The sequence below is a fragment of the Pelophylax lessonae genome, assembly GCF_965119305.1.
Source record: "Pelophylax lessonae genome assembly, chromosome: 4".
Taxonomy (NCBI): domain Eukaryota; kingdom Metazoa; phylum Chordata; class Amphibia; order Anura; family Ranidae; genus Pelophylax; species Pelophylax lessonae.
This window is the reverse complement of record NC_138771.1, coordinates 380687724-380712566: the sequence shown is the minus strand read 5'-3', so window position 1 is coordinate 380712566 and position 24843 is coordinate 380687724. Positions and strand designations below refer to the sequence as shown.

General features: G+C 43.5%; 1 protein-coding gene across 2 annotated transcripts in view; it reads left to right on the top strand.

Annotated features, from left to right (window-relative positions):
* KCNIP1 (potassium voltage-gated channel interacting protein 1) overlaps nucleotides 1–24843 on the top strand; it is a 390322-nt gene that overhangs the window by 330418 nt on the left and 35061 nt on the right. For both annotated transcript variants that reach the window (XM_082255328.1, XM_082255327.1), the window contains 2 exons: nucleotides 4494–4601; nucleotides 21701–21805. In XM_082255328.1, the coding sequence (XP_082111454.1) occupies nucleotides 4494–4601; nucleotides 21701–21805 (213 nt within the window). The remainder of the gene's footprint in view (nucleotides 1–4493; nucleotides 4602–21700; nucleotides 21806–24843) is intronic.

Below are 24843 nucleotides of genomic sequence, written 5' to 3'. Positions count from 1 at the left end.
CCCCAATACCACAGATTGAAGCAGGGTGTTATCTACCTTTTTCCAGATATACTGCGATTCTCTAGAGACTGTTGTCACAGGGTAATTAAAAAACATGACAGGCAGAGGAAGAGGCAGAGACGTACGCAGGGGTTGTAGGGGTAGGGCAGGAGCGGTAGGCCGCACCAGACTTGGTTGAGTGGGTCACTCAGCCTTCCTCTTCTGCACCCTCTTCATCTTCTCTATCTGCACCCTCTTCACGCTCTGCTGTGTGCACCCCCAAAGACACCACCACCACATACCCTTCACTTGAGCCACTGGAATTATTTTCCGATCCATCACAAGACGTTTGCGATGCGTAGCCATTGGAATCGGATCAGGAAGAGGAGGTAGCAACAGCCGCCACTCAGCAGTCTGACGACAGTACCCAGATCAGCCCAAGGAGGTTGGTCCCCGCTGTTGCTGCCTACTCGAATGTTAGTGGTGGGGAAGATGAAGTCGATGATGACGAGTCTATGGACGTCACGTGGGTGTCCACAAGAGAGGAAGAGGAAGGGAGTTCAGAGGTTGAGACGGACCGGCAGATAGGGAGGAGAGGCAGGCAGAACTTGCATTGCATAAGAGGTAGAAAGCAGACTGCAAATGTATCAGGAGCGAGCCATCAACCATGTACAGTCACATCTGGTGCTCCCAGGATGTCGACACATGGCTCCGCAGTGTGGGCTTTTTAATGTGTCCGTTGCTGACAACAGTGTTGCCATCTGCAGCCTTTGCAGTCAACGCATAAGTCGCGGTAAGCCCAACACTCACCTAGGGACAACCGCCGTAAGAAGGCACCTAAACTCCCATCACTGAGTCCAGTGGGAGCAACACCGACAGAACCTACAAAGCCACACTCCAGGCTCTCACCGTCCAGCTCCTTCTGCTTCTCCTTCTCCTCACATTTGCCCTCCACTCCACCTTCCATGATGCCGTCGTCACGTTGTTCTGGAAAAAGGCAGGCTTCTGTGGTTCAAATGGAGCGGAAAAAAATGATGACGCCGGATAACCCTCTTGCCCAACGTTTGACTGCTGGCTTGTTGGAACTGATAGCCCGCCAACTACTGCCATATCAACTGGTGGACTCGGAGGCCTTTCGGAAATTTGTGGCCATTGGAACACTACAATGGAAGGTCCCAGGCAGGAAATATTTCTCGCAAAAGGTTATTCCAGAGCTGTATGACCATGTTAAGCGGCAAGTGAATATATCTCTGGCACACAGTGTTGGTGCCAAGATACATCTGACCACAGACACATGGTCTAACAAACATGGGCAAGGAAGGTATATCACTTTTACTGCCCACTGGTTGAACCTTCTGATGGCCATTAAGCATGTAACCCGTGGCACCCGTGTAGATTTAGTTTTACCGCCACGGATTGCAAGCAGGCCTGCCTCTTCTTCTCCTCCTCCTCCATCCTCCCTCTCCTCTTCAGCTGACTCCTCCTCTTCCGCTGCTACCTTCTCTTCTCCTGCGCTGCCCAAGATCCCCAGAACCTATTCCACATGCCAGGTGAGACGTTGCCATGCTGTGCTGTGTCTGTTGTGCCTGAAAGCCAAGAGCCACACTGGTCCTGCACTCCTTTCAGCTTTGCGTTCACAGGCAGATCAGTGGCTGAGACCGCTGAATTGGTCAGTTAGAAAAGTGGTGTGCGACAACGGTGCCAATCTGCTGAGCGCGCTGAAACAGGGCAAAATAACACACGTGCCATGCATGGCACATGTCCTGAACTTGGTGGTGCAGCGATTCGTTGGCAAATACCCTGGGGTCCAGGACGTCTTGTGGCAGGCCAGGAAAATCTTAGGCCTTTTCCGAAGATCTTACACAGCCATGGCTCGTCTTGCTGAGATTCAGCGGCGACACAACCTGCCCCCCGGGCGTCTTATTTGTGACTGTCGACGCGATGGAACTCAACATTCTGTCCTGGGACCAATCCTGTTTAATTTATTCATAAATGATCTAGAGGAGGGGATATCTAGTACAATCTCAGTATTTGCAGATGATACTAAATTAGGCATGCCAATATCTTCTATGCAGGATGTGGAAATCTTGCAAGCAGACCTGAACAAAATAACGGGGTGGGCAACCACATGGCAGATGAGGTTTAATGTAGAAAAATGTAAAGTAATGCACTTGGGTGCCAGAAACCAGAAAGCAAGCTATTCACTAGGGGGTGAACCTCTGGGTGAGTCTAGGATGGAAAAGGACTTGGGGGTACTGGTAGACAACAGGCTTGGCAGTGGCATGCAATGCCAAGCCGCCGCAAGCAAAGCCAACAGAATACTGGGATGTATAAAAAGGGGGATTCACTCCAGAAATAAAGAGATTATTCTCCCGCTCTACAAGACTCTGGTCCGGCCACATCTGGAGTATGCTGTCCAGTTCTGGGCACCGGTCCGCAGGAAGGATGTGCTGGAACTGGAGAAAGTCCAGAGGAGGGCAACAAAAATAATTAGGGGAATGGAGGACATCGGCTATGAGGAAAGACTACAAGCACTGAACCTATTCTCTCTGGAGAAGAGACGATTGAGGGGGGATATGATATCAATGTACAAATACTGTACTGGCGACCCTAGCATAAGGAACAAACTATTCAGAGAAAGGGAATACAATAAGACACGTGGCCACTCACTAAAACTTGAGGAAAGGCGGTTTAACCTTAAAGTGCGTAAGGGGTTCTTCACTGTAAGAGCGGTAAGGATGTGGAATTCTCTTCCACAAGCAGTCGTATCAGCGGGGAGCATAGATAGTTTCAAAAAACTATTAGATGTACACCTTAAAGACCACAACATACAGGGGTACACAATGTACGGTTAAAAGCAAACACACACGCATCATGGGTTGAACTGGATGGACTTGTGTCTTTTTTCAACCTCACTAACTATGTAACTATGTAACTATGTAACATTGCATATGCTCGATAGGCTGCTCCAGCAGTAGTGTGCAGTTATTGACTACCTGTTCGAAACTCGGCAGCAGGACAGGTTCTGGGGAGCTTGGGTTTTTTTTTCACCTCGCCAGTGGCTGCTCATGGGGGATGCATGCAGACTTCTGCGGCCATTCGATGAGATCACCAAACTGGTCAGTCACGGCCAGGGCGCCATAAGTGACATCATACCTTAGGCCTTCTTTCTGGAGCGTGCATTGAGTCGTGTCATTGATCAAGCCGTCGAGGAGCAGGAGCAGGAAGATCAGGAAGTCGCAATGTTTGATGAATTCACAGGGGGTGCTACTCCATCTGAGACAAATCAACAGCAGGAGTCTGAAGAGGAGTCAGAGGAGGAGGATGGTGCTGGGGGGGATGAGGAGGAGCAAGAATAGCATGCTTTAAACCTTTCTGGGATCCCTGGTGTTATCCGTGGATGTGGGGAGGAGAACGAGGACGACATTATCCTGGATGATGAGCTGGAAGCAGGCCACTATACTGCTTCCAGTTTAGTGGGAATGGGGGCCTACATGCTGCAGTGTTTTAAGGGGGACCCCCTGTATAAAATGCATACAGGCCAAGGACCAGTACTGGGTGGCAACGTACTTAGCCCCCCGGTACAAACACAAAATGGCGAAAATTTTACCACAATCACAGGGCGCGGTCAGAATGCAGCACTTCCAGGCCTTGCTGTGGGAAATGCGGCATTCTGCTTTTGCGTGCGCTGGCAGAGGAATTTCCAGTTACAGAGAGACAGTTGCGGGTAGCAATCCAACAGCGCCTGCAAGAAGAGGGCGGTTGGAAGATGTCTTGGTCACTTCAGATATGAGATCCTTCTTTCAGCCGAACCATCGACAGCTGTACTCCGGATCCATCATGAAGGAACGCCTAGACCAACAGGTTTCCGACTACATCGGGTTAACGGCCGATGTGGACACTCTGTGGAACTCCCTACCCCAATTTGTCCAGCTATTTCCTACTTTGACTACTTTTAGGCGGTCCCTGAAAACCCTTTTCTTCAGAAACGCCTATCCCTGCTCCACCCAACAACTGTATTTGTATTTTCACTTTCTCCATCAGCTCATCCCCCACAGTTATTCCCTTTTGTATCCCTTTTAAATTGTGAGCTCTAATGAGCAGGTCCCTCTGATCCCACCTGTATTGAACTGTATTACTTTAATAAGTTTTGTCTCTAAGCTTAGGTTTACCAAATTTTTAATAAAATGCACTAAAAATTTGATTACTCAAATTTAGGAACATTCTCCCATCAATAGTTTGGACGATGCTTTACAATGTTTCAGAGAGAGAATGAGTTTGAAGCAAGCAGTGTCTTCAGTGCTATCCTTAGAAAACCCACAATACTGTAACATGAGTGTCATTATACCATGTATTACATGTTTATTTGTAAATCTAATTAAAACATTTTTTAATACATAGTAATATATAAACTACAGTTCAAAAATGTATACAAGAAAAAATGTAATTGGCCCAAAACCCTTCTAGTTTTCCTTTTTATTAGTCATGCTTTCTGTTTTTTTTTCTTTTCCTAGGATTTTGTAGCAGCTTTATCAGTCTTGCTAAGAGGAACAATTCGCGAAAAGCTGAGGTGGACTTTTAATCTCTATGACATAAACAAAGATGGATACATAAACAAAGAGGTAAAGAATTTAAGTGCTTCTTCCCTTTTCCTATCCCTCTTACCTTTAATATATAAAGCAAACTTTTCCTTTTCCTTACTTTCTGTCTTTCTGGATAATCATTTATCATTTCCTTGTCTTAGTCTGCTGGGAATTCAGTACCTCATTTAATTGAATGGTTAGTAGCATTTACATATTTAAAGGAGCGGTCATATGTCCCTAGATCAGCTGATTGCTTAACATAAACTCTGCTTAGGCATTTTATAATCATGTTCATGATATTAAATGCCCAAGTCATTTACAGTTTTACATTCAGGTGGATTAGGGCCCACAAAATCAAGATGAAATTGATGCAAAATAAGAGGGGGGTAAAAGTAGGAATTCCTACCCTTTCCTGGCTTTCCAACTAAAGGTGGCAGAATGTCCAGTATAATGGATCACTGGTGTCTTCTGTGTGTATGCACAACTACAACTTCCAGTCTAAAATTGACTGTCTTTCTTGTACATGTACAGCTAATAGGCATAAGCAAAATTAGCCATTTCTGCTTGGCCAACATTTCATCAAAGCTTGCTGATTTTTAACCTACAGGTGAAAAACACTGGAGTTAACTGATAAGGCAAAATTATAGTGATTTATTTGATGAATTCCAGGATTTTTTCCCATGCAGTGGGATTTAACCCACACTGCATGGTTTAACTGCTTGTTTTTGTCTAGGGATCAGGAGAGCTGAGATATACTTACCTAATCTGAAAATCCTCTGAGCGCTGTGGACTGTTAATGATGGCACCATGCCCATAGACCTGCTTTGAACATGAGGAGGCAGGAACAGTGTACCACTGGATATGGGGGAGTGCTGTTTTTTAAAGGATCGAAGGATTGGGTAAGTATAGCCTTTCTGTTCATCACTGGACTAAACAAGCGGTTAAGCCATGCACTGCCAGCACAGCCCCACTGCATTGCAACATTTTTTTTCCCCGGAGTTCTGCTTTTGAAGCATTACCAAAATCTAAATGAAATTTTCCCTGTCATATTACAGACTGGACTTAGCTGTTTTGTGGTAATTTTTGTAATTAACTAATGCTTACCTTTTTGGCTTTTGAAGTCCAGCATCTTGCCTGTCCAGTGCTCCCTGCCCTAGGCCACTTTCAGTTTCTGCACCCAGGCTGTATGCACGTGCTAGTGCACAACCCTCTCCAATAAAGTGCATGGTCAGATGATTGAAACGTTCGCCTCTCCTCATTCATAGATCGTGTGTCATTCATAGAAGCTGTAGCATGGCTTCTTTGAATGAAGGAGCTGGGTAGGAAGGACATGCATAGTAGGGCACACTTGGTAAGTACCTGTCACCGTTTCTTCAGTTGTATCAACCCTTACTGAACCAGAAGGTTATGGCGGCAGGGGTTGAGTTTATTTCCCTTTGCCAGGCCAGCGATAATATCCGCAGTAACCTTACTGGTCTGTTTAATGTATTAGAGACATACAATATCCTGGGATTTCTGTTATTCCTAGATATGTTTAAAGCTTTTGATACAGTAACATGGGACTATGCCCTTACTTTGATGGCATTTTGGCCCTGCTTTTCATACTTGGATTTCAATTGTTTACCAGTTCCCTCTCTTGGGTAATAGATGCAGGCTCTTACTTTGGAGACATTATGGCATTTCAGGGCACTTCCCAAACCTGTCCTACTTCCCCCACACTTTTTTATACTGGATAAAAAAATCTATCCATGTTAATCAGTCTTGGGCTTGTGTAGTAATTAATCTAAATCAGCTGCTTTAAATGTCACTCTCTCTCCTGACACGGTTAGTTTGTTGAAGCCTACGTTCCCCTCTACTTAGCTACTGTAATTAACCACCATTATTCCAGAAACTATAAACAGTGTCATCCTGTACTTATCTTCCTTTTTAGTGTGTAGGCTGTATTAATTCCATCAAAAGAACCATATTGTGAAAACTTTGTATATGTATTTTGTACACTACAAAAAAAGGCTATGCAAAATACTATGTTATTTGTAAAATATGGGATCAAACTCCCCCTCTTTTTTTAGAAAAAATGGGGGCATTCATAAGTGAGATAGAGGCTTGAGTATTCGTGAATGGATCGGATAATATTAGGTAGCTCATGTAGTCCATATCTCTGCCTTGCATGCACCCAAGTACCTTCTCTTGTGGCTGCTACTAGAAACCCCAAACTGATTCCCAATTGCAGTCAACTTTCTCCCCTGGATTATTCCCTATCTCTGTCTTTCTTCCCTTTGGCTCATTCTGCAACATAACTCTGTCCAGTTCTCCAGCTCTCTAATCTTGGCCTAACTTCCCCTGTCCATTTTGCTAGTTTCCACCTGCCCTGGAAAGTCCAACAGCCTTCCAGTGGTGGACTGATAATAGTTTCATAACTAGAGTTGAGCGGACACCTGGATGTCCGTGTTCGACGGGTTCGGCTGAACTTTAAAAAAAAGTCCGGGTCCGTGTCCCGGACTTTTGCCGAACTTTTCCCGGACACCGAACCCCATTGAAGTCAATGGGGACCCGAACTTTCAGGCACTAAAATGGCTCTAAAACACCAAAGGAAAGGGCTAGAGTGCTGCAAATGGCAGCAAAACGTAATTAAGAGCATGGCAAGTGCTCTGCAAACAAATGTGGATAGGGAAATAACTTAAAACAACAAAAAAAAAACAGAAAAATAAAACAATGTTCTTCATCTCTGAAGGACGAGGCCCATATGGAGTAGGAGGGAGGTTGAGGTGGTGGTGGATGTGGCGGTGTCATAGGCGTGCGCACAGGGTGTGCCGGGTGTGCCTGGGCACACCCTAATCACCTAGGGCACATAGCATTATCACTCTGTTTGCCAGTGAGGAGATGGGAAAGATCTCCCTCGGACCTGCTCTGCTCTATTTCTCTTTGCCAGCAGGGAGAGTAATGTATCGGGCCATGTACATGTAGGCAAACACATGCATGTGTATTTAAACTTTGGGGTGCACACCCTAATGCAATAGACTGCGCACACCTATGGGCGGTGTAGGTGGAAGCGGCGGTGGAGGAGGACCAGGGCCGGATTAAGAGCATCATGGGCTTGGTGCTGAGGATTTTGAAGGGCCTTAAGGGCCGTGCCTTGGCATGCACCCAGAGGAGGAAGGGTGCAGCCATGCATGCCTAATTCAACATGGGATGCTGTCTCTGAAGCCCATAAACACATCCATGCATCGGCAACTGTCCCTCCTTGTCCGGCCTTCGCGCTGTGTGGGGAGGTTCTGAGGGTGCTGCCTGGGGAAGCGAGCATAGAAGCCAGACTTCTGTGTTTACAAGTGACAGAAGAGCGGTAACAGTGAATATGGCCAACCCGGGGCCTATATAAAAGGTAGGGGCCTGGAGCTGCAGCTCCAATAGCCCCTACGTTAATCTGGCCCTGAGGAGGAGGACGAGGTAGCCAACACTGCTTCTTTTCACAAATTTTAAATGAGGGTACACCCCAAAAGAGTGAGAAAGAGCAAAAATGGAACAATGGGTGGGTAAGGTCGGTATCCATTGCTATTCTGCACAAGGTACGGAAAAGTCCCGTGGGATCCATGCCTGGTTCATTTTAATGAACGTGAGCTCGTCCACATTGTCTCTGGACAGGCGGCTGCGCTTGTCTGTTATAACGCCCCCAGCCGTGCTAAATACCCGTTCAGATAATACACTGGCTGCAGTACACGCCAGCACCTCCAAGGCGTAAAGGGCAAGCTCAGGCCATGTGCCCAATTTGGAGACCCAGAAGTTGAAGGGGGCAGACCCGTCATTCACTACATGTAGGCGTGTGCACACATACTGCTCCACCATGTTGGTAAAATGCTGCCTCCTGCTAAGACGTTCCATCTGAGCTGCTGGTGCTGCTGTTTGTTGTGGCGTGCTGACAAAGCTTTTCCACATTTCGGCCATGCTAACCCTGCCTTCTGAGGTGCTGGCGGTGCCCTGGTTGCGTTGGCGACCTCCTCCTCCTCTGCCTTGTGCTTCCACTGTGGCCCCGCTGTCAGATGGGAATGCCAGCAGCATCGCGTCTACCAGCGTGCGCTTGTACTCGCGCATCTTGCGATCGCGCTCCAGTGAGTGAATTAAGGACGGTACGTTGTCCTTGTAACGGGGATCCAGCAGCGTGGCCACCCAGTAATCAGCACAAGTTAGAATGTGGGCAACTCGGCGGTCGTTGTGGAGACACTGCAGCATGTAATCGCTCATGTGTGCCAGGCTGCCCAGAGGCAACGAAAGGCTGTCATCTGTGGGAGGTGTATTGTCCGTGTCCTTTGTATCCCCCCAGCCACGCACCAGTGATGGCCATGAGCTGGCCTGGGTGCCACCCTGCTGTGAACATGGTTCCATCTCCTCCTCCAGCTCCTCCTCCTCCTCATCCTCCTCATCCTCCAGAACTGTGCCCCTGCTGGACAATTGTGTCCCTGGCGTTTGTGTGTGCAGGAACCCACCCTCAGAGCCCCTTGCGAATGACTGCCCTGAAAGCCTTGGAAATGTTACCTCTTCATCCTCCTCCTCCTCCTCATCCTGTGCCACATCCTCTTCCATCATCGCCCGAATTGTTTTTTCAAGGAGGCATAGAAGTGGGATAGTTAAGCTGAGAACGGCGTCATCGCCACTGGCCATGTTGGTGGAGTACTCAAAACAGCGCAACAAGGCACACAGGTCTCGCACGGAGGCCCAATTATTGGTGGAGAAGTGGTGCTGTTCCGCAGAGCAACTCACGCGTGCGTGCTGCAGCTGAAACTCCACTATGGCAATGTGAAGGAACTGGAGGCACTGTCAGCAGCAAACCAATCTACCATCGCCTCTCTGTGTTCTGGCCTCATCACTTCTAGAGGCGTATGATGCCCTACCAAATACTGATGCAGGTTCTGTCGCCTACTCACACTTGAGGAAGGTGTTTGACTGGTGCGTGTAGCTGGCACAGATCGACCACGTCCTCTCCTTGCAACAGGAGCTCTACCAGCAGCACCACGACCCAGGCCACGGCCCTTATTTGACGGTCTCCTCATATTTCTGTAATTTAAGATCTTGCCCTAGAAAGGTGTTTATTGAATAGCGGAACAAAACAACAACAGTATCGCACGGGTGTATCTCACAGTCAAATATGCAAACTATGCCGCAATTTAATGTTTTTTATACCAAAAGGGTGTATATTGAATAGCGGAATAGGATAAAAAACTGTGTATCTCACACGTACAAACACAGACTAGGCCCGATTAAATTTTTTTCTACCCTAAAGGGAGGATGAGGAAGAGGAGTAGGAGGAGTTGGGAACAGGAGGCAAACTGAAGCGCCCTGCAATCCTTGGCGGTGGAAGGAGATGCGCCAAACAAATTTAAAAAGGTGTATCTCACATGTACCGATACAGACTATGCCGTAATTAAAATTTTTACACTCCAAAAGGGTGTATATTGAATAGCGGAATAGGAAAAATTTTATAATACGGTGTATCTCACACGTACAAACACAGACTAGGCCCCGATTACAATTTTTTGTACCCTAAAGGCAGGATGAGGAAGAGGAGTAGGAGGAGTTGGGAACAGGAGGCAAACTGAAGCGCCCTGCAATCCTTGGCGGGGAAAGGAGATGCGCCAAACAAATTTAAAAAGGTGTATCTCACACGTACCGATACAGACTATGCCGTAATTTAATTTTTTACACTCCAAAAGGGTGTCTATTGAATAGCGGAATAGGAAAAATTTTATAATACGGTGTATCTCACACGTACAAACACAGACTAGGCCGCGCCGATTACAATTTTTTGTACCCTAAAGGCAGGATGAGGAAGAGGAGTAGGAGGAGCAGGCAGGAGGCAGACTGAAGCACCCTCAAAACCTCGGCAGTATGAGATGCGCCCCAAAAATTGGAAAGGTGTATCTCACACGTACCGACACAGACTATACCGCAATTTAATTGATCCCCAAAGGTTTTTATTGAATAGTGGAATAGGAAATATGATCAAAAAAAGTGTATGTATCTCACACGTACACAACCACACTAGGCCCCAATTACTATTGTTTGTACCCCTAAAGGCAGGATGAGGAGTAGGAGGAGTATGGAACAGGCAGCACCCTCAAATCTTCAGAAGTATGAGATGAACCCACAAAAACTTGGAAAGGTGGATCTCACACGTACCGACACAGACTATCCCGCAATTTAATTGATCCCCAAAGGTTTTTATTGAATAGCGGAATAGGAAATATGATCAAAAAAAGTGTATGTATCTCACACGTACAGAAGCACACTAGGCCCCAATTACTATTGTTTGTACCCCTAAAAGGCTGAATGAGGAGTAGGAGGAGTATGGAACAGGCAGCACCCTCAAATCTTCAGAAGTATGAGATGAACCCCAAAAACTTGGAAAGAAGGATCTCACACGTACCAACACAAACTATCCCGCAATTTAATTGATCCCCAAAGGTTTTTATTGAATAGCGGAATAGGAAATATGATCAAAAAAAGTGTATGTATCTCACACGTAAACAACCACACTAGGCTCCAATTACTATTGTTTGTACCCCTAAAAGGATGGATGAGGAGTAGGAGGAGTATGGAACAGGCAGCACCCTCAAATCTTCAGAAGTATGAGATGAACCTCAAAAACTTGGAAAGGTTGATCTCACACGTACCGACACAGACTATCCCGCAATTTAATTGATCCCCAAAGGTTTTTATTGAATAGCGGAATAGGAAATATGATCAAAAAAAGTGTATGTATCTCACACGTACACAACCACACTAGGCCCCAATTACTATTGTTTGTACCCCTAAAAGGATGGATGAGGAGTAGGAGGAGTATGGAACAGGCAGCACCCTCAAATCTTCGGAAGTATGAGATGAACCTCAAAAACTTGGAAAGGTTGATCTCACACGTACCGACACAGACTATCCCGCAATTTAATTGATCCCCAAAGGTTTTTATTGAATAGCGGAATAGGAAATATGATCAAAAAAAGTGTATGTATCTCACACGTACACAACCACACTAGGCCCCAATTACTATTGTTTGTACCCCTAAAAGGATGGATGAGGAGTAGGAGGAGTATGGAACAGGCAGCACCCTCAAATCTTCAGAAGTATGAGATGAACCCCAAAAACTTGGAAAGGTTGATCTCACACGTACTGACACAGACTATCCCGCAATTTAATTGATCCCCAAAGGTTTTTATTGAATAGCGGAATAGGAAATATGATCAAAAAAAGTGTATGTATCTCACACGTACACAACCACACTAGGCCCCAATTACTATTGTTTGTACCCCTAAAAGGATGGATGAGGAGTAGGAGGAGTATGGAACAGGCAGCACCCTCAAATCTTCAGAAGTATGAGATGAACCTCAAAAACTTGGAAAGGTGGATCTCACACGTACCGACACAGACTATCCCGCAATTTAATTGATCCCCAAAGGTTTTTATTGAATAGCGGAATAGGAAATATGATCAAAAAAAGTGTATGTATCTCACACGTACACAACCACACTAGGCCCCAATTACTATTGTTTGTACCCCTAAAAGGATGGATGAGGAGTAGGAGGAGTATGGAACAGGCAGCACCCTCAAATCTTCAGAAGTATGAGATGAACCTCAAAAACTTGGAAAGGTGGATCTCACACGTACCGACACAGACTATCCCGCAATTTAATTGATCCCCAAAGGTTTTTATTGAATAGCGGAATAGGAAATATGATCAAAAAAAGTGTATGTATCTCACACGTACACAACCACACTAGGCCCCAATTACTATTGTTTGTACCCCTAAAAGGATGGATGAGGAGTAGGAGTATGGAACAGGCAGCACCCTCAAATCTTCAGAAGTATGAGATTGTGTTCACTGTACCCCACAAAGATTGTGTTCACTGCACCCCAAAAGGATTTTGTTCACTGCACCCCAAAAAGATTGCGTTCCCTTCACCCCACAAAGATTGTGTTCACTGCACCCCAAAAGGATTTCGTTCACTGCACCCCAAAAAGATTGTGTTCACTGCACCCCACAAAGATTGTGTTCACTGCACCCCAAAAGGATTTTGTTCACTGCACCCACAAAGATTGTGTTCACTGCACCCCACAAAGATTGTGTTCACTGCACCCCAAAAGGATTTTGTTCACTGCACCCCACAAAGATTGTGTTCACTGTACCCCACAAAGATTGTGTTCACTGCACCCAAAAAAGATTGTGTTCACTGCACCCCACAAAGATTGTGTTCACTGCACCCCAAAAGGATTTTGTTCACTGCACCCCACAAAGATTGTGTTCACTGCACCCCAAAAGGATTTTGTTCACTGCACCCCACAAAGATTGTGTTCACTGCACCCCACAAAGATTGTGTTCACTGCACCCCAAAAGGATTTTGTTCACTGCACCCCACAAAGATTGTGTTCACTGCACCCCACAAAGATTGTGTTCACTGCACCCCAAAATGATTTTGTTCACTGCACCCCAAAAAGATTGTGTTCACTGCACCCCACAAAGATTGTGTTCACTGCACCCCAAAAGGATTTCGTTCACTGCACCCCAAAAAGATTGTGTTCACTGCACCCCACAAAGATTGTGTTCACTGCACCCCAAAAGGATTTCGTTCACTGCACCCCAAAAAGATTGTGTTCACTGCACCAAGATTGTGTTCACTGCACCCCAAAAAGATTGTGTTCACTGCACCCCAAAAAGATTGTGTTCACTGCAGCCCACACAGCAAAATGGATGTGGATCACTGACACCTGCCTATCTCCTATCCCACACCACACAGCAATATCGATTGTAGTTTGTAGAACACACTTTCCCTAAAAATCAGCAAACTCTATCCCTAACAGGATTGATAAGAGATCGTAGATCGGGACTGAGTGCAGAGTGCAGACCCCACCCCACACAGCAATATCGATTGTAGTTTGTAGAACACACTTTCCCTAAAATTCAGCAGACTCTATCCCTAACAGGATTGATAAGAGATCGTAGATCGGGACTGAGTGCAGAGTGCAGACCCCACCCCACACAGCAATATCGATTGTAGTTTGTAGAACACACTTTCCCTAAAATTCAGCAGACTCTATCCCTAACAGGATTGATAAGAGATCGTAGATCAGGACTAAGTGCAGACCCCACCCCACACAGCAATATTGATTGTAGTTTGTAGAACACAATTTCCCTAAAAATCAGCAGCAGCCTCTCCCTAAAATGCCTACAACTCACCCTGCCTAAAACACTCCGACCTGTCCCTCAATTCTATCCAGACACAAATGTTTTTTTCCTGCCTGTCTGTCCCTAATCAGCAGCCAGCACGTTGATGTGTGCTCTCTCCCTGATCTAAGCAGCAGAATGACGCCGCTACGGCGCTGCCTCGAACTTATAAAGACTTGGTCACATGCTTCAGACGGCCAATCACAGCTACTGATACATTTGCAGGCATGGCTGGGATGGCTTAGGCACATCAGTTAAACGCTTGTTGATTGGCTGTTGAAATCCCGCCATGAAAAGCGCGCCAAAGCATGCAAAACCCGGAAATAAAAAGACCGAACACGGATTTTTACCCGAATATACAGTAAAGTGTCCGTGTCTGTGTTCGGGTAACAAAAATCCAATTATTCGGTACGAACACGAATAATATAGTCCGTGTTTGCTCAACACTATTCATAACTATACATTATCTAATTACCTTTCCAGATCTCATATCTATGGAAACCTTTTTATGCAGCCTCAACAGCACAGATTCGTGTATAGAAAACACTTTGAGGTTTCCTGCTCATTCACAAACTTTAACATAGTAAACACTGTTTACTATGCTTCAGTGTTGAATGGACACAGGAGTGATTGGTACTGACCGTTCACTGTGTTCATTCATGAAAGGAAGGGGCCAGTAAATTACATATTTTTCGACCCCTTTCCCCACTCTCTATCCTGGAACATTTCCCTTTGTGTCCGCAGTAGCTGGGAGGGAGAGGAGAGGAGGGAAACCAGAAGTGCTGTGGGGAAAAGGGGCAAATGGGGGGGCCCAGACAGCAGATGGAAGGGGCACATGTGCTAGGACCAATCTCCCTGCAGTGCAGCTGGAAGAAGAAAGAGGAAGAGAATCTGGCAGCACTCCAAGGGGAGGCAGAAGAGGAATGGTGGCTGCAGAAAGACAGTACAGCCAGACCTTCTGCTCAGCGGGTGCCTGGGCACCCATAGTAAACTATGTATAAAATGGTGTCGCGCTAATCACACTAAAACAAATTCAACTGACAGCATGAGTCCCATGTGCAAATATAGAGTCCAAATGTATCCAAAGGGGTGCAAAGAGGAAGATCCACCACCAAACAGAGTCACTGAATACTCTTACCAGCTCCTTAGACCCCACAGGGTCACACAACGCCCAAAGTGCTGATATATCTCACAACAGATATGATCCAATGACCTTGTATACCTCCTCCTGCTGCGGACTGGAATGAACTCCAATAGACTATAACTGTAAGGTAATGCTGGTCTCCCAAAACTTGACAGTAACCACCTCTCTGCTCACAGAGCTCTGAGAACCAAGCGATCAGCTGTCTTTGTCTCAGTCTTCGGACTGATGCTGCATCCACATGTTCACAGTCTGCAGAGAAATATTGCATCAAGGAACACTTGACATACAATAATACAGATGTAATATATCTCCTTAAGTGCCAGTGTGGTTTGGGATGTGTAAGGAAGGACCTTTTTTTTTATTTATTAAAGAGTAAAAGTGAGCAGCTTACATGATAAGGGTCGGTTGTCAGCGTTCAGTATAGCAATGTGATAAATTTTTGGTTTCCCCACCAACAAGATGGCCGCCGTGTCCCTCGTCTGCGCATGTGTCAGCCGTCAGCCAATCCCAACGCGTTTCGTCATACAGTGACGTCGTCAGGGGTGTGGCTAGACGGAGACGCTATCCAATAAATAGCTCTGTGAGCAGAGAGGTGGTGACTGTCAAGTTTTGGGAGACCAGCATTACCTTACAGTTAGAGTCTATTGGAGTTCATTCCAGTCTGCAGCAGGAGGAGGTGTACAAGGTCATTGGATCATATCTGTTGTGAGATATATCAGCACTTTGGGCGTTGTGTGACCCTGTGGGGTCTAAGGAGCTGGTAAGAGTATTTAGTGACTCTGTTTGGTGGTGGATCTTCCTCTTTGCACCCCTTTGGATACATTTGGACTCTATATTTGCACATGGGACTCATGCTGTCAGTTGAATTTGTTTTAGTGTGATTAGCACGACACCATTTTATACATTGCTATTTGAAGATAATGTTTTCATGTCTTTTTGTGTCAGCTGCTTTTCATGTATGCTTGTTAAATTTTTAATTTAGGTTTTATACTTATGATTATAGCGCAGCAGTTTTATCTAATTAATTCCCCATAGTAAACTGATGGTGCCTGGGCCCAGTACAGGAGGGCTGGCTGTACTGCCTTGTTACCCTGGGAATAGTGCCCTATTATTTTTATTGTTGGGAGGAATAATGACAATTTTTTCGGTATCAATGGCAGGCATAGTGCACCATTGTTGGTGTCAGTGGGAGGAATAGTGCCCCATTGTTGGTGTCAGTGGGAGGAATGGCGCCCCATTGTTGGTGTCAGTGAAAGGAATAATTGCCTCATTTCAGTGGTTGGAATAGTGCCCAGTAAAGTAAACAGTGTCAGATGCTACACAGAAATAAAACAAATCCTCCTACATCTTATTTATCTGCAGACCTCTCTTCCCTACAACCCTTCAAAAAGGTAAATTGTATGAAAATCCTTCTTCTTCTTATGTCAGTAGCAGAGGAGGGGGTGGGGAGGCTGGAGTTAGTGTGTAAAAGCTGATTGGAGAAAAGGCACATACTCCCCTCCACACAGCAGAACTGCGTTGTGAATAGACAAGCTGGCTGCTGAGCTCCCCCTCCCTCGGACACCAATTTATCTCATGTGTCGGGAAAACTTCTCAGTTTTGAATCATGTTAATAACAGAGGAACGAAGCACCAGAGAAAACTGACACTTAGGCACAATTCACACTGCCGTGACTTGTCATGCGACTTAAGAGTTCAAAGTTGCATGACAAGTCGCACCCCATTAACTGTGATGGAACCGTTCTAATTGGGATGACTCAAGTCGCAGCGGGTTTGGAAAAAAGTTTCATGCACAACTTTGGGATGACTTCATCGTGGCTTGCATTGACTTCTGTTAATGAAGTTGCAAGCAAGCCGCAATTAAGTCAAGTTGCAAAGTCACAAGACACTCGACTTTCCAATCGTGACAATGTGAATCCAGCTTTAGAGCTTTGGAGAGAGGAAATGTGAATCCAGCTTTAGAGCTTTGGAGAGAGATAAGTAAACACTACAGATACAGATAAATGGGCTTTGCTCAGATTTTGTGACTGAGGTTTACAACAAATTTACAAAAAAAAAAAAAACAGTATGAGGGGGTGGGGAGGGGATAAATGAGAATCTTATCTCCAGTTTGGTATCAGAGCAGGTGGACATTAATAAGTAAAAGACAACTGTTTTTCTCTTCCACTTCATTGCCCCCTTAGGCCCCCTTCACACGGGCAGTGTGCCCCACGGACTCAGTTTTGCTCAGCGGGGATGGATCCGCCGATCCCCAAAGAACAGGCGGATGACAGCTCTGTCTCTGCTTACTTTGCAGAGATGGAGCTGTCAGAGCCCCACTCTCCTCTATGGGGGATCGGATGAGAACGGACCACCTGTCCGTTTTCATCTGATCTTATCCATTCTGATCCTCTAGATGAATGGAAAATAGGGTTTCCATCCGTCCGGATTTCACAAACAGGATCGGATCGGATAGCAGCGGTTATCAACGGAGATGTCCACTGCTCATGTCTGAAAAACTGACAGGCAGACCAGATCAGAAAGCCTGTGTGAAAGGGGCCTTATGAAACAGATTGTGCTTTTTAGAGAACCTCTTTGCTCAAAAAAATGGCTTCTGTGACAGAAATGATGTGTCCAATTAGACAGAGACTCCACCAAGATAGTGCTTGGAACCTATAACAGAGGACAAAATAGTCCTGGCTTGGTTTACCTCTAGTTCCATCACCAAAACAGCCACCTTACAGCTTCATTAATGCTGCACTATTACACAGGGAAGGGTCAAAAAGCCAATTACCAACCCCCATCTACATGTTGATACAAATCAAGATGATCAGTTCTCTTTTAGACATTCTGCTTTGTCAGACATGCAGTTGTAAATCCCAAATGCAAATTGCAACACATTAAGGCAAATTGATATTTTGATTTTGGACATGCTAGCCTGTTTGTGTACCTCAATAACTGTGGTCAGGTTTTCTCAGATATTAAAAATAAAGCGGTGGATATTTGGTATTTGTTTGAGACAGGCTGCACTCTTTAGACGTGAACGTAAAACACTTAGCCAGAAATTAGAAACAAACTTTAATACATGCTTCACAGTATATCAAAATAATCCTACTTCTTCTAATAAAACCAATCTTGATAAAGCTAGGCTTGAATTTGATCTGTTTCTTACAGAGTCTGCAGGTAAGACACTTCGGAGATCGCGTCACAATTTTTACATTAAAGCAAATAAACCAGATTCACCCATGGCCCGCATGCTCGCGTCACTCCATAAACCATTTAAACCCATACGTCTTAAAATCTCGAGAGATACATTTTCCAGCAACCCTATAAAAATTCTTAAGAAATTTAAAATACACCTAGCTACACTATATTCATCTGAAAACAATTTGAATTTTTCTGCGGCAAATTAATTTTTTGCTCAACTATCACTACTGACTCTTTTTCAGTCTCAGATGGAATTTATGGAAAAATCAATAACACCAGATGAAGTGTCCCAAGTTATAAAATCACTAAAATTAAATAAAAGACCAGGCCCTGATGGTTTTTCGGCATTATACTACCGGGTTTTTTTCTGATTCCCTTTCGCCTATCCTAGCTAATGCTTTCAATACACTTCTTAATGGCCAATCCTTTAAACAGGAAACTTTAAAAGCAATCATCTGTATGCTCCCGAAGCCTCAAACTAATGACACGATTTGGTCGAACTATCAACATATTTCCTTATTAAATTTAGATATTAAAATTTTAGCCAAAATTATAGCTTCCAGACTAAATAACTTCATAGGACAACTCATTCATAGGGATCAAGTAGGTTTCATACCTATTCGCCAAGCTACTGACAACATCAGACGTGCAACTTTGTTATCTCATATAGCTAAAACACACCGCGTCCCCTCGTGCTTCCTATCACTAGACATTAAAAAAGCCTTTGATACCATATCCTGGCCATATATGCAATATACTCTTAGTAAATGGGGTTTTGGCCCAAATTTTTTAAAATGGATCTCTGTGCTTTATAACAAACCTAAAGCATATATTAAATACGCAGGCTATAAATCAGACTTGTTTAACATAGAGAGAGGCACACAGTATTAGAAGTAATCCCTCAATTTCTGGTATAGAACTAGGTGGTCACCATCATAAGTTGTGTTTATTTGCAGATGACATTCTTCTTTTTCTATTATCTCCCCATATATCAGCACCTAATCTCATTGCTACCCTTAATAAATTTGCTGCTATTTCAGGACTAAATATACATTTTCAAAAATCCACGGCCCTTAATATCTCATTGAGTGAATCTGATTTAAATTTAGCGCAGAATGTGTTCCCATTTTCATGGTCTTTGAAGCACATTCCATATTTGGGTATAAAATTTACTCCCAGCCATTCTGATCTTTATGCAGCCAACTTTACTCCATTATTGAAAAAAGTTACTGAACTACTGACGAAATGGGCATCACTTCCATTGTCGTGGTTTGGGAAGATAAATGCAATCAAAATGGTTATTCTACCTAAATTTTTATATTTATTTAGGGTCCTGCCAATTCATATACCTGCACATTTTCTTCGAATCTTACAACGTAAAATAATTAAATTCACCTGGGGTTCAATCAAACCTAGATTGCCCGAATCCACATTGATTCTCCCCAAAACAAGGGGTGGACTGGGTCTCCCCAATTTTGCCACATATTACAAAGCTGCGCAATTGGCACAATTAAGTATCATGCCACTACTGAACTTCCCTTATGGGTTACGATAGAATCTATCGAATGTGACCCCATCTCAATTTCCAATCTCTTATGGTTACAACCATCAGATCGAAAACATATTACTAATCCAATTACCAAGCATTCTCTCTCTTTATGGGATAGACTAAAGACTAATTATAATTTACGGTCTAGACACAATCCACTACAATCTTTTCTGAGAAATCCAGCCTTTTATCCGGCTTGGGAATTCCCAAATTTATTTCGGGCATGGTCTAGGTCAGGCCTGTCAAGGCTATTTAATCTGGTCTCTAGCTCTTCTATCTTAAGTTTTCCTGAACTTTGTGAATCACATCATTTACCACATTCAGAACTTTTTCGATATCTCCAAATTAAAAATTTCTATACCCCATTTATAACAAATGGTACCATTCTGAACCAGCTCTCTCAATTTGAGCGTATCTGTATCAAGAACCCTCACTTCAGAGGTCTAATTTCTAGCCTATATTCTCAATTGCTTAACAATCCAGATGTAGATACACCAAACTATGTCAGGAAATGGGAAACAGACCTTGGCCGTACACTTGACTTAACCAATCAGAATGGTCTGAAATCTGGTCTGTAACGAAATCTTCTTCTTCAAATATTATCAAATTGAATCATCATACAAGGTTCTTTCACGATGGTACTTGGTGCCAGCTAGAATCGCCAAGTTCACACCAAACTATCCGGCCTTTTGTTTTAGAGGTTGTACGGAAATAGGTACACATGTTCATATATGGTGGAATTGCTCAATTGCTACAGTTTTTTGGAAAGAAATATTCTCTCTAGCATCTAAAATGTTTGAAATAGATATTACTCCAGATCCGGTGATTGCCATTTTAAATTTAAAACCAGCATGCCTGACACGAAAACAATTCAAATTATTCCTTCAGCTTCTTAATGCCTTAATTTAAAAATTAATTCTTAATTCTAAACAAACCATAGCCAAAGCTTGGAAGACTACCACTTTGAATCTTGTAGAAGTTAAACATAGGATGAATAATGCATTATTACAAGCAAAAATGGAAGCCTTGGATTGGGATAAATTTAGTACTTTTATAAGCATATGGGACCCTTGGATTAAACATGGCCTATCACCGGGTTTTGAGGAACAGGTTCTGAATGCTTGGTAGTTAAGACTTATATTTTATTTACTTTGTATTAACTTTTGTGGTACGAGTTCTATTCTCGATGCCCTCTCCTTTACCCACTTTACCCTACTAACACCCTGATGACTTCTTAATTTTCCTTCCCCCCCCCACAGCCATGTTCTGAATACCTTCTCAAAATCTTAATATCTCAGAATATCATATTAATAATTCTACCTTTTTCTTTTGTTCCCTCCTTTTGTGCAAACCTCACTATACAGTATAACATTTATAATACTTCTGTAACAATAATAGCATTTCTACTTCTGTTTTTGTTTTGTAACTTGCTTTATGGCTGTTTTATAAAACTCAATAAAAGTATTAAACGAGAAAAAAAATAAAAATAAATAAATAAATAAAGTGGTGGAAAAATGATCCAAGCACAACATCACAATATTCCATGAACAACCCTATCAAGTGTTAAGTATATGGTGACTTTTGAGTTGCTTTGGAATTAAACAAACTGTTCTAAAAAAAAAAAAAAAAAAATGTGCTTAGCCCAACGATTTTGTTCTGGGAGTGAGATGGGAAGTTCCCATCTCACTGATCTCACTACTGGAACAAGTATTATATACTGTACATAGCTGAAGCTACATACAGCTTATACAGAGCAAACAGCGGACACATCTAGTAGTGAAGGTAATAGTTTCTTGGACCAGCTTGGTGCAAACAAACAATGTAAACTTCACTAAAAGCTGTAGATCAGCTTTAATCTCATAGCACCTCAAAAGTCCCTGGACACTTTCCATTTGTTTGAGATGTCAGATTGTCTCAAAAGTGTGCTAAAAGTTCATTTATAATAATAGCTTTTTAGGTTAAGATTGTAAGGTACTACAGGGCCACTAAAAACATTTTTTTCTGTAAAGAATTTTGCTATTAATTAATTTAATAATTGTTCCCTTTCTCATTTAGGAAATGATGGATATAATTAAAGCCATATATGACATGATGGGGAAATATACATACCCTGTTCTTAAGGATGATGTCCCTAAGCAACACGTGGACCTATTTTTTCAGGTTAGTTTGCATTACTTTAAAAACAATATTTTTAAATTATAACTTGTTAAAAGAGATTTCAGATAAGAGCAGTTTTGATGTTTGAATGCTGGACTTCTTGTCCTAAACAAACTTTAGGGTCTCCGCCACTCCAGCATCTTTGTCCCCCATTCGGTCTAGGACTCCACCCTGACTCCATGTAATCCACAGAATAAATAGAGAAAAATCTCAGCCACCGCACACCATACAAGACCAGCGTGCAATAAGTGAGCTGTGCTTGTATGGTATGTATGGTGTGGAGAGGCTAAGATTTTTCTCTATTTGTTCTGTGTTCTTGTCCTGTTATGATTTCATAAAGCAAGGTATGGCACACACAAAAACTTGGTTAAAGTGATATTAAACCCAAAAAGCAATCATTTATTCTATTGCAGCCAGTGGTGTATTTAGGTTTTGTGCTGCCCTAGGCCTGACTAAACTTGTGCACCCCCTAATTTACATATGACCCTCCCCTTCCTGTAAAGGCCATGCCCCTTACTTTTTATGATCCCCCCTGTCATCTGTGAACCACAGACCAAAAGTCTATCAGTGCCCATCAGCGTAGCCTCATCAGTTCCCATAAGTTCAGCCTCATCAGTGCCCATCTGTGCAGCCTTATCAGTGCCGCCTCATTACTGACCACTTTATGGAGGTGCCAGACTGATTTGCTTCCTGGACTCTTCCCTCTGGCCCAATTTACCCCATAAGACTGGCACTATACTAAAAGTATAGCGCAAGCCGACAGGGACCTTTTTCGTGCAGGACCCGGGAGGAAGCTGTTTTTTTCGGGCAGGGTGCAGCTTTTTTGCTGCCCCCCTGCAAAGTGCCGCCCTAGGCCTGGGCCTTGTTGGCCTAGGCCAAGATACAGCACTATAAACAGGCAAAAAATTTGGGGGAGCATACCCATGTATTTCCAAAGCTGCTGCAGCTATGAACCAAAAGACATGTATATTAAAAAAGAATAGCGCGCAAATGCAAAAGAAATTACTACCAAATCTGAAGAGAGTCCATAAATAAAAATGGGGGTTTGGTCCCACCATATGGCCATATCGTGCTCAAGCCCACTACTGCGTCAAAGTACCCCATTATCAGTGGGTCCTACACTATCCATGAAAAAGAGATGAATCCAGCCCTTCTAACCCTTGGAGACAACACTCCTTGCTGGGAAAAATGTGCAAATGCACTACAGGGGACTCCTCCTATATCCATTCTTTTTTAATATACATGTCTTTTGGTTCATAGCTGCAGCAGCTTTGGAAATACATGGGTATGCTCCCCCAAATTTTTTGCCTGTTTATTATGTATTCGGTCTGACCAGACTATCGAGGTTGAGCAGCCCTCCCCACCCCCCACATACACCTGTACTCAATCAGTGTCCACCATCAAATGGATATAGGAGGAGTCCCCTGTAGTGCATTTGCACATTTTTCCCAGCAAGGAGTGTTGTCTCCAAGGGTTAGAAGGGCTGGATTCATCTCTTTTTCATGGATAGTGTAGGACCCACTGATAATGGGGTACTTTGACGCAGTAGTGGGCTTGAGCACGATATGGCCATATGGTGGGACCAAACCCCCATTTTTATTTATGGAGTCTCTTCAGATTTGGTAGTAATTTCTTTTGCATTTGCGCGCTATTCTTCTTTTTTAATATACATGTCTTTTGGTTCATAGCTGCAGCAGCTTTGGAAATACATGGGTATGCTCCCCCAAATTTTTTGCCTGTTTATTATGTATTCGGTCTGACCAGACTATCGAGGTTGAGCAGCCCTCCCCACCCCCCACATACACCTGTACTCAATCAGTGTCCACCATCAAATGGATATAGGAGGAGTCCCCTGTAGTGCATTTGCACATTTTTCCCAGCAAGGAGTGTTGTCTCCAAGGGTTAGAAGGGCTGGATTCATCTCTTTTTCATGGATAGTGTAGGACCCACTGATAATGGGGTACTTTGACGCAGTAGTGGGCTTGAGCACGATATGGCCATATGGTGGGACCAAACCCCCATTTTTATTTATGGACTCTCTTCAGATTTGGTAGTAATTTCTTTTGCATTTGCGCGCTATTCTTTTTTAATATACAAGATACAGCACTGATTGCAGCATATCAATTCTTAGATGTGGTGGCTGCATTCATTTTTTTTTATTTTAGGCTTTCTTTTATTTATTTTTTTGCCTGGTGATCCTGCCAGTAAGTCTATTGTTTTTCTACTGTAGCAGTTAGAATGTTAAATTTTAAATTTAACAATTTACTACTTACAGGAATACTTACAGTAATCAGCTTTTATTTATTCACGTAAAACCTTTATCCCAAAAGGAAAACAAAAACTGTTGCTGTAACTTCTGTAACTGTAGTGTAAGCTGCAGTTTGTCTTTAATTTGAGTGTATATCTAAATCTGTGGCTGTCCAAAGGTGCCCCTTGTGCTCCTTCATCCAGAGTGAGTGCACTCTACTACAGGAGGTGTGTTACTGGCATGAACACTAGGTGAAAACAGAGAGAAACAAGCCTAAAAAAGAAAGCCAGTGCAGCCCCCACATCTAATGATTGGTAAGCTGCAGTATATTACATTTTTGATTTTGGGTTTAATACCTCTTTAAAGCAGTAGTAAACTGCAGCCAGGATAATAAAAAAAAAAAAACCCCGCAGGGCAACTGCATAATGTGCGAGTATGCATCGCATCATCACACATTATGAAATACTTACCTTAGAAGGAAGCCCTCAAGTGGTGTGCTGTCAACACTTACAGGGCTTCCATCCTCCCCCTGTCTTCTTTCTGGGTTCATGGGCTCCGGCAGCTTGATTAGTGAGCCGTCATGATGTTCCTTCAGAGTGCACGCTTAGGAGATATTCATTTTACCTACAGGTAAGCTTTAATATAAGCTTACCTGTTGGTGAAAATCACAAAGCAGATTTTACCACCCCTTTAAGTCCTATCCTAACAATTTCTTATGCTGACCATACATGATACGATTTCTTATTATTAATAAGCATAACAATTGTTTCATAATTATATAGAGGTTAAAATG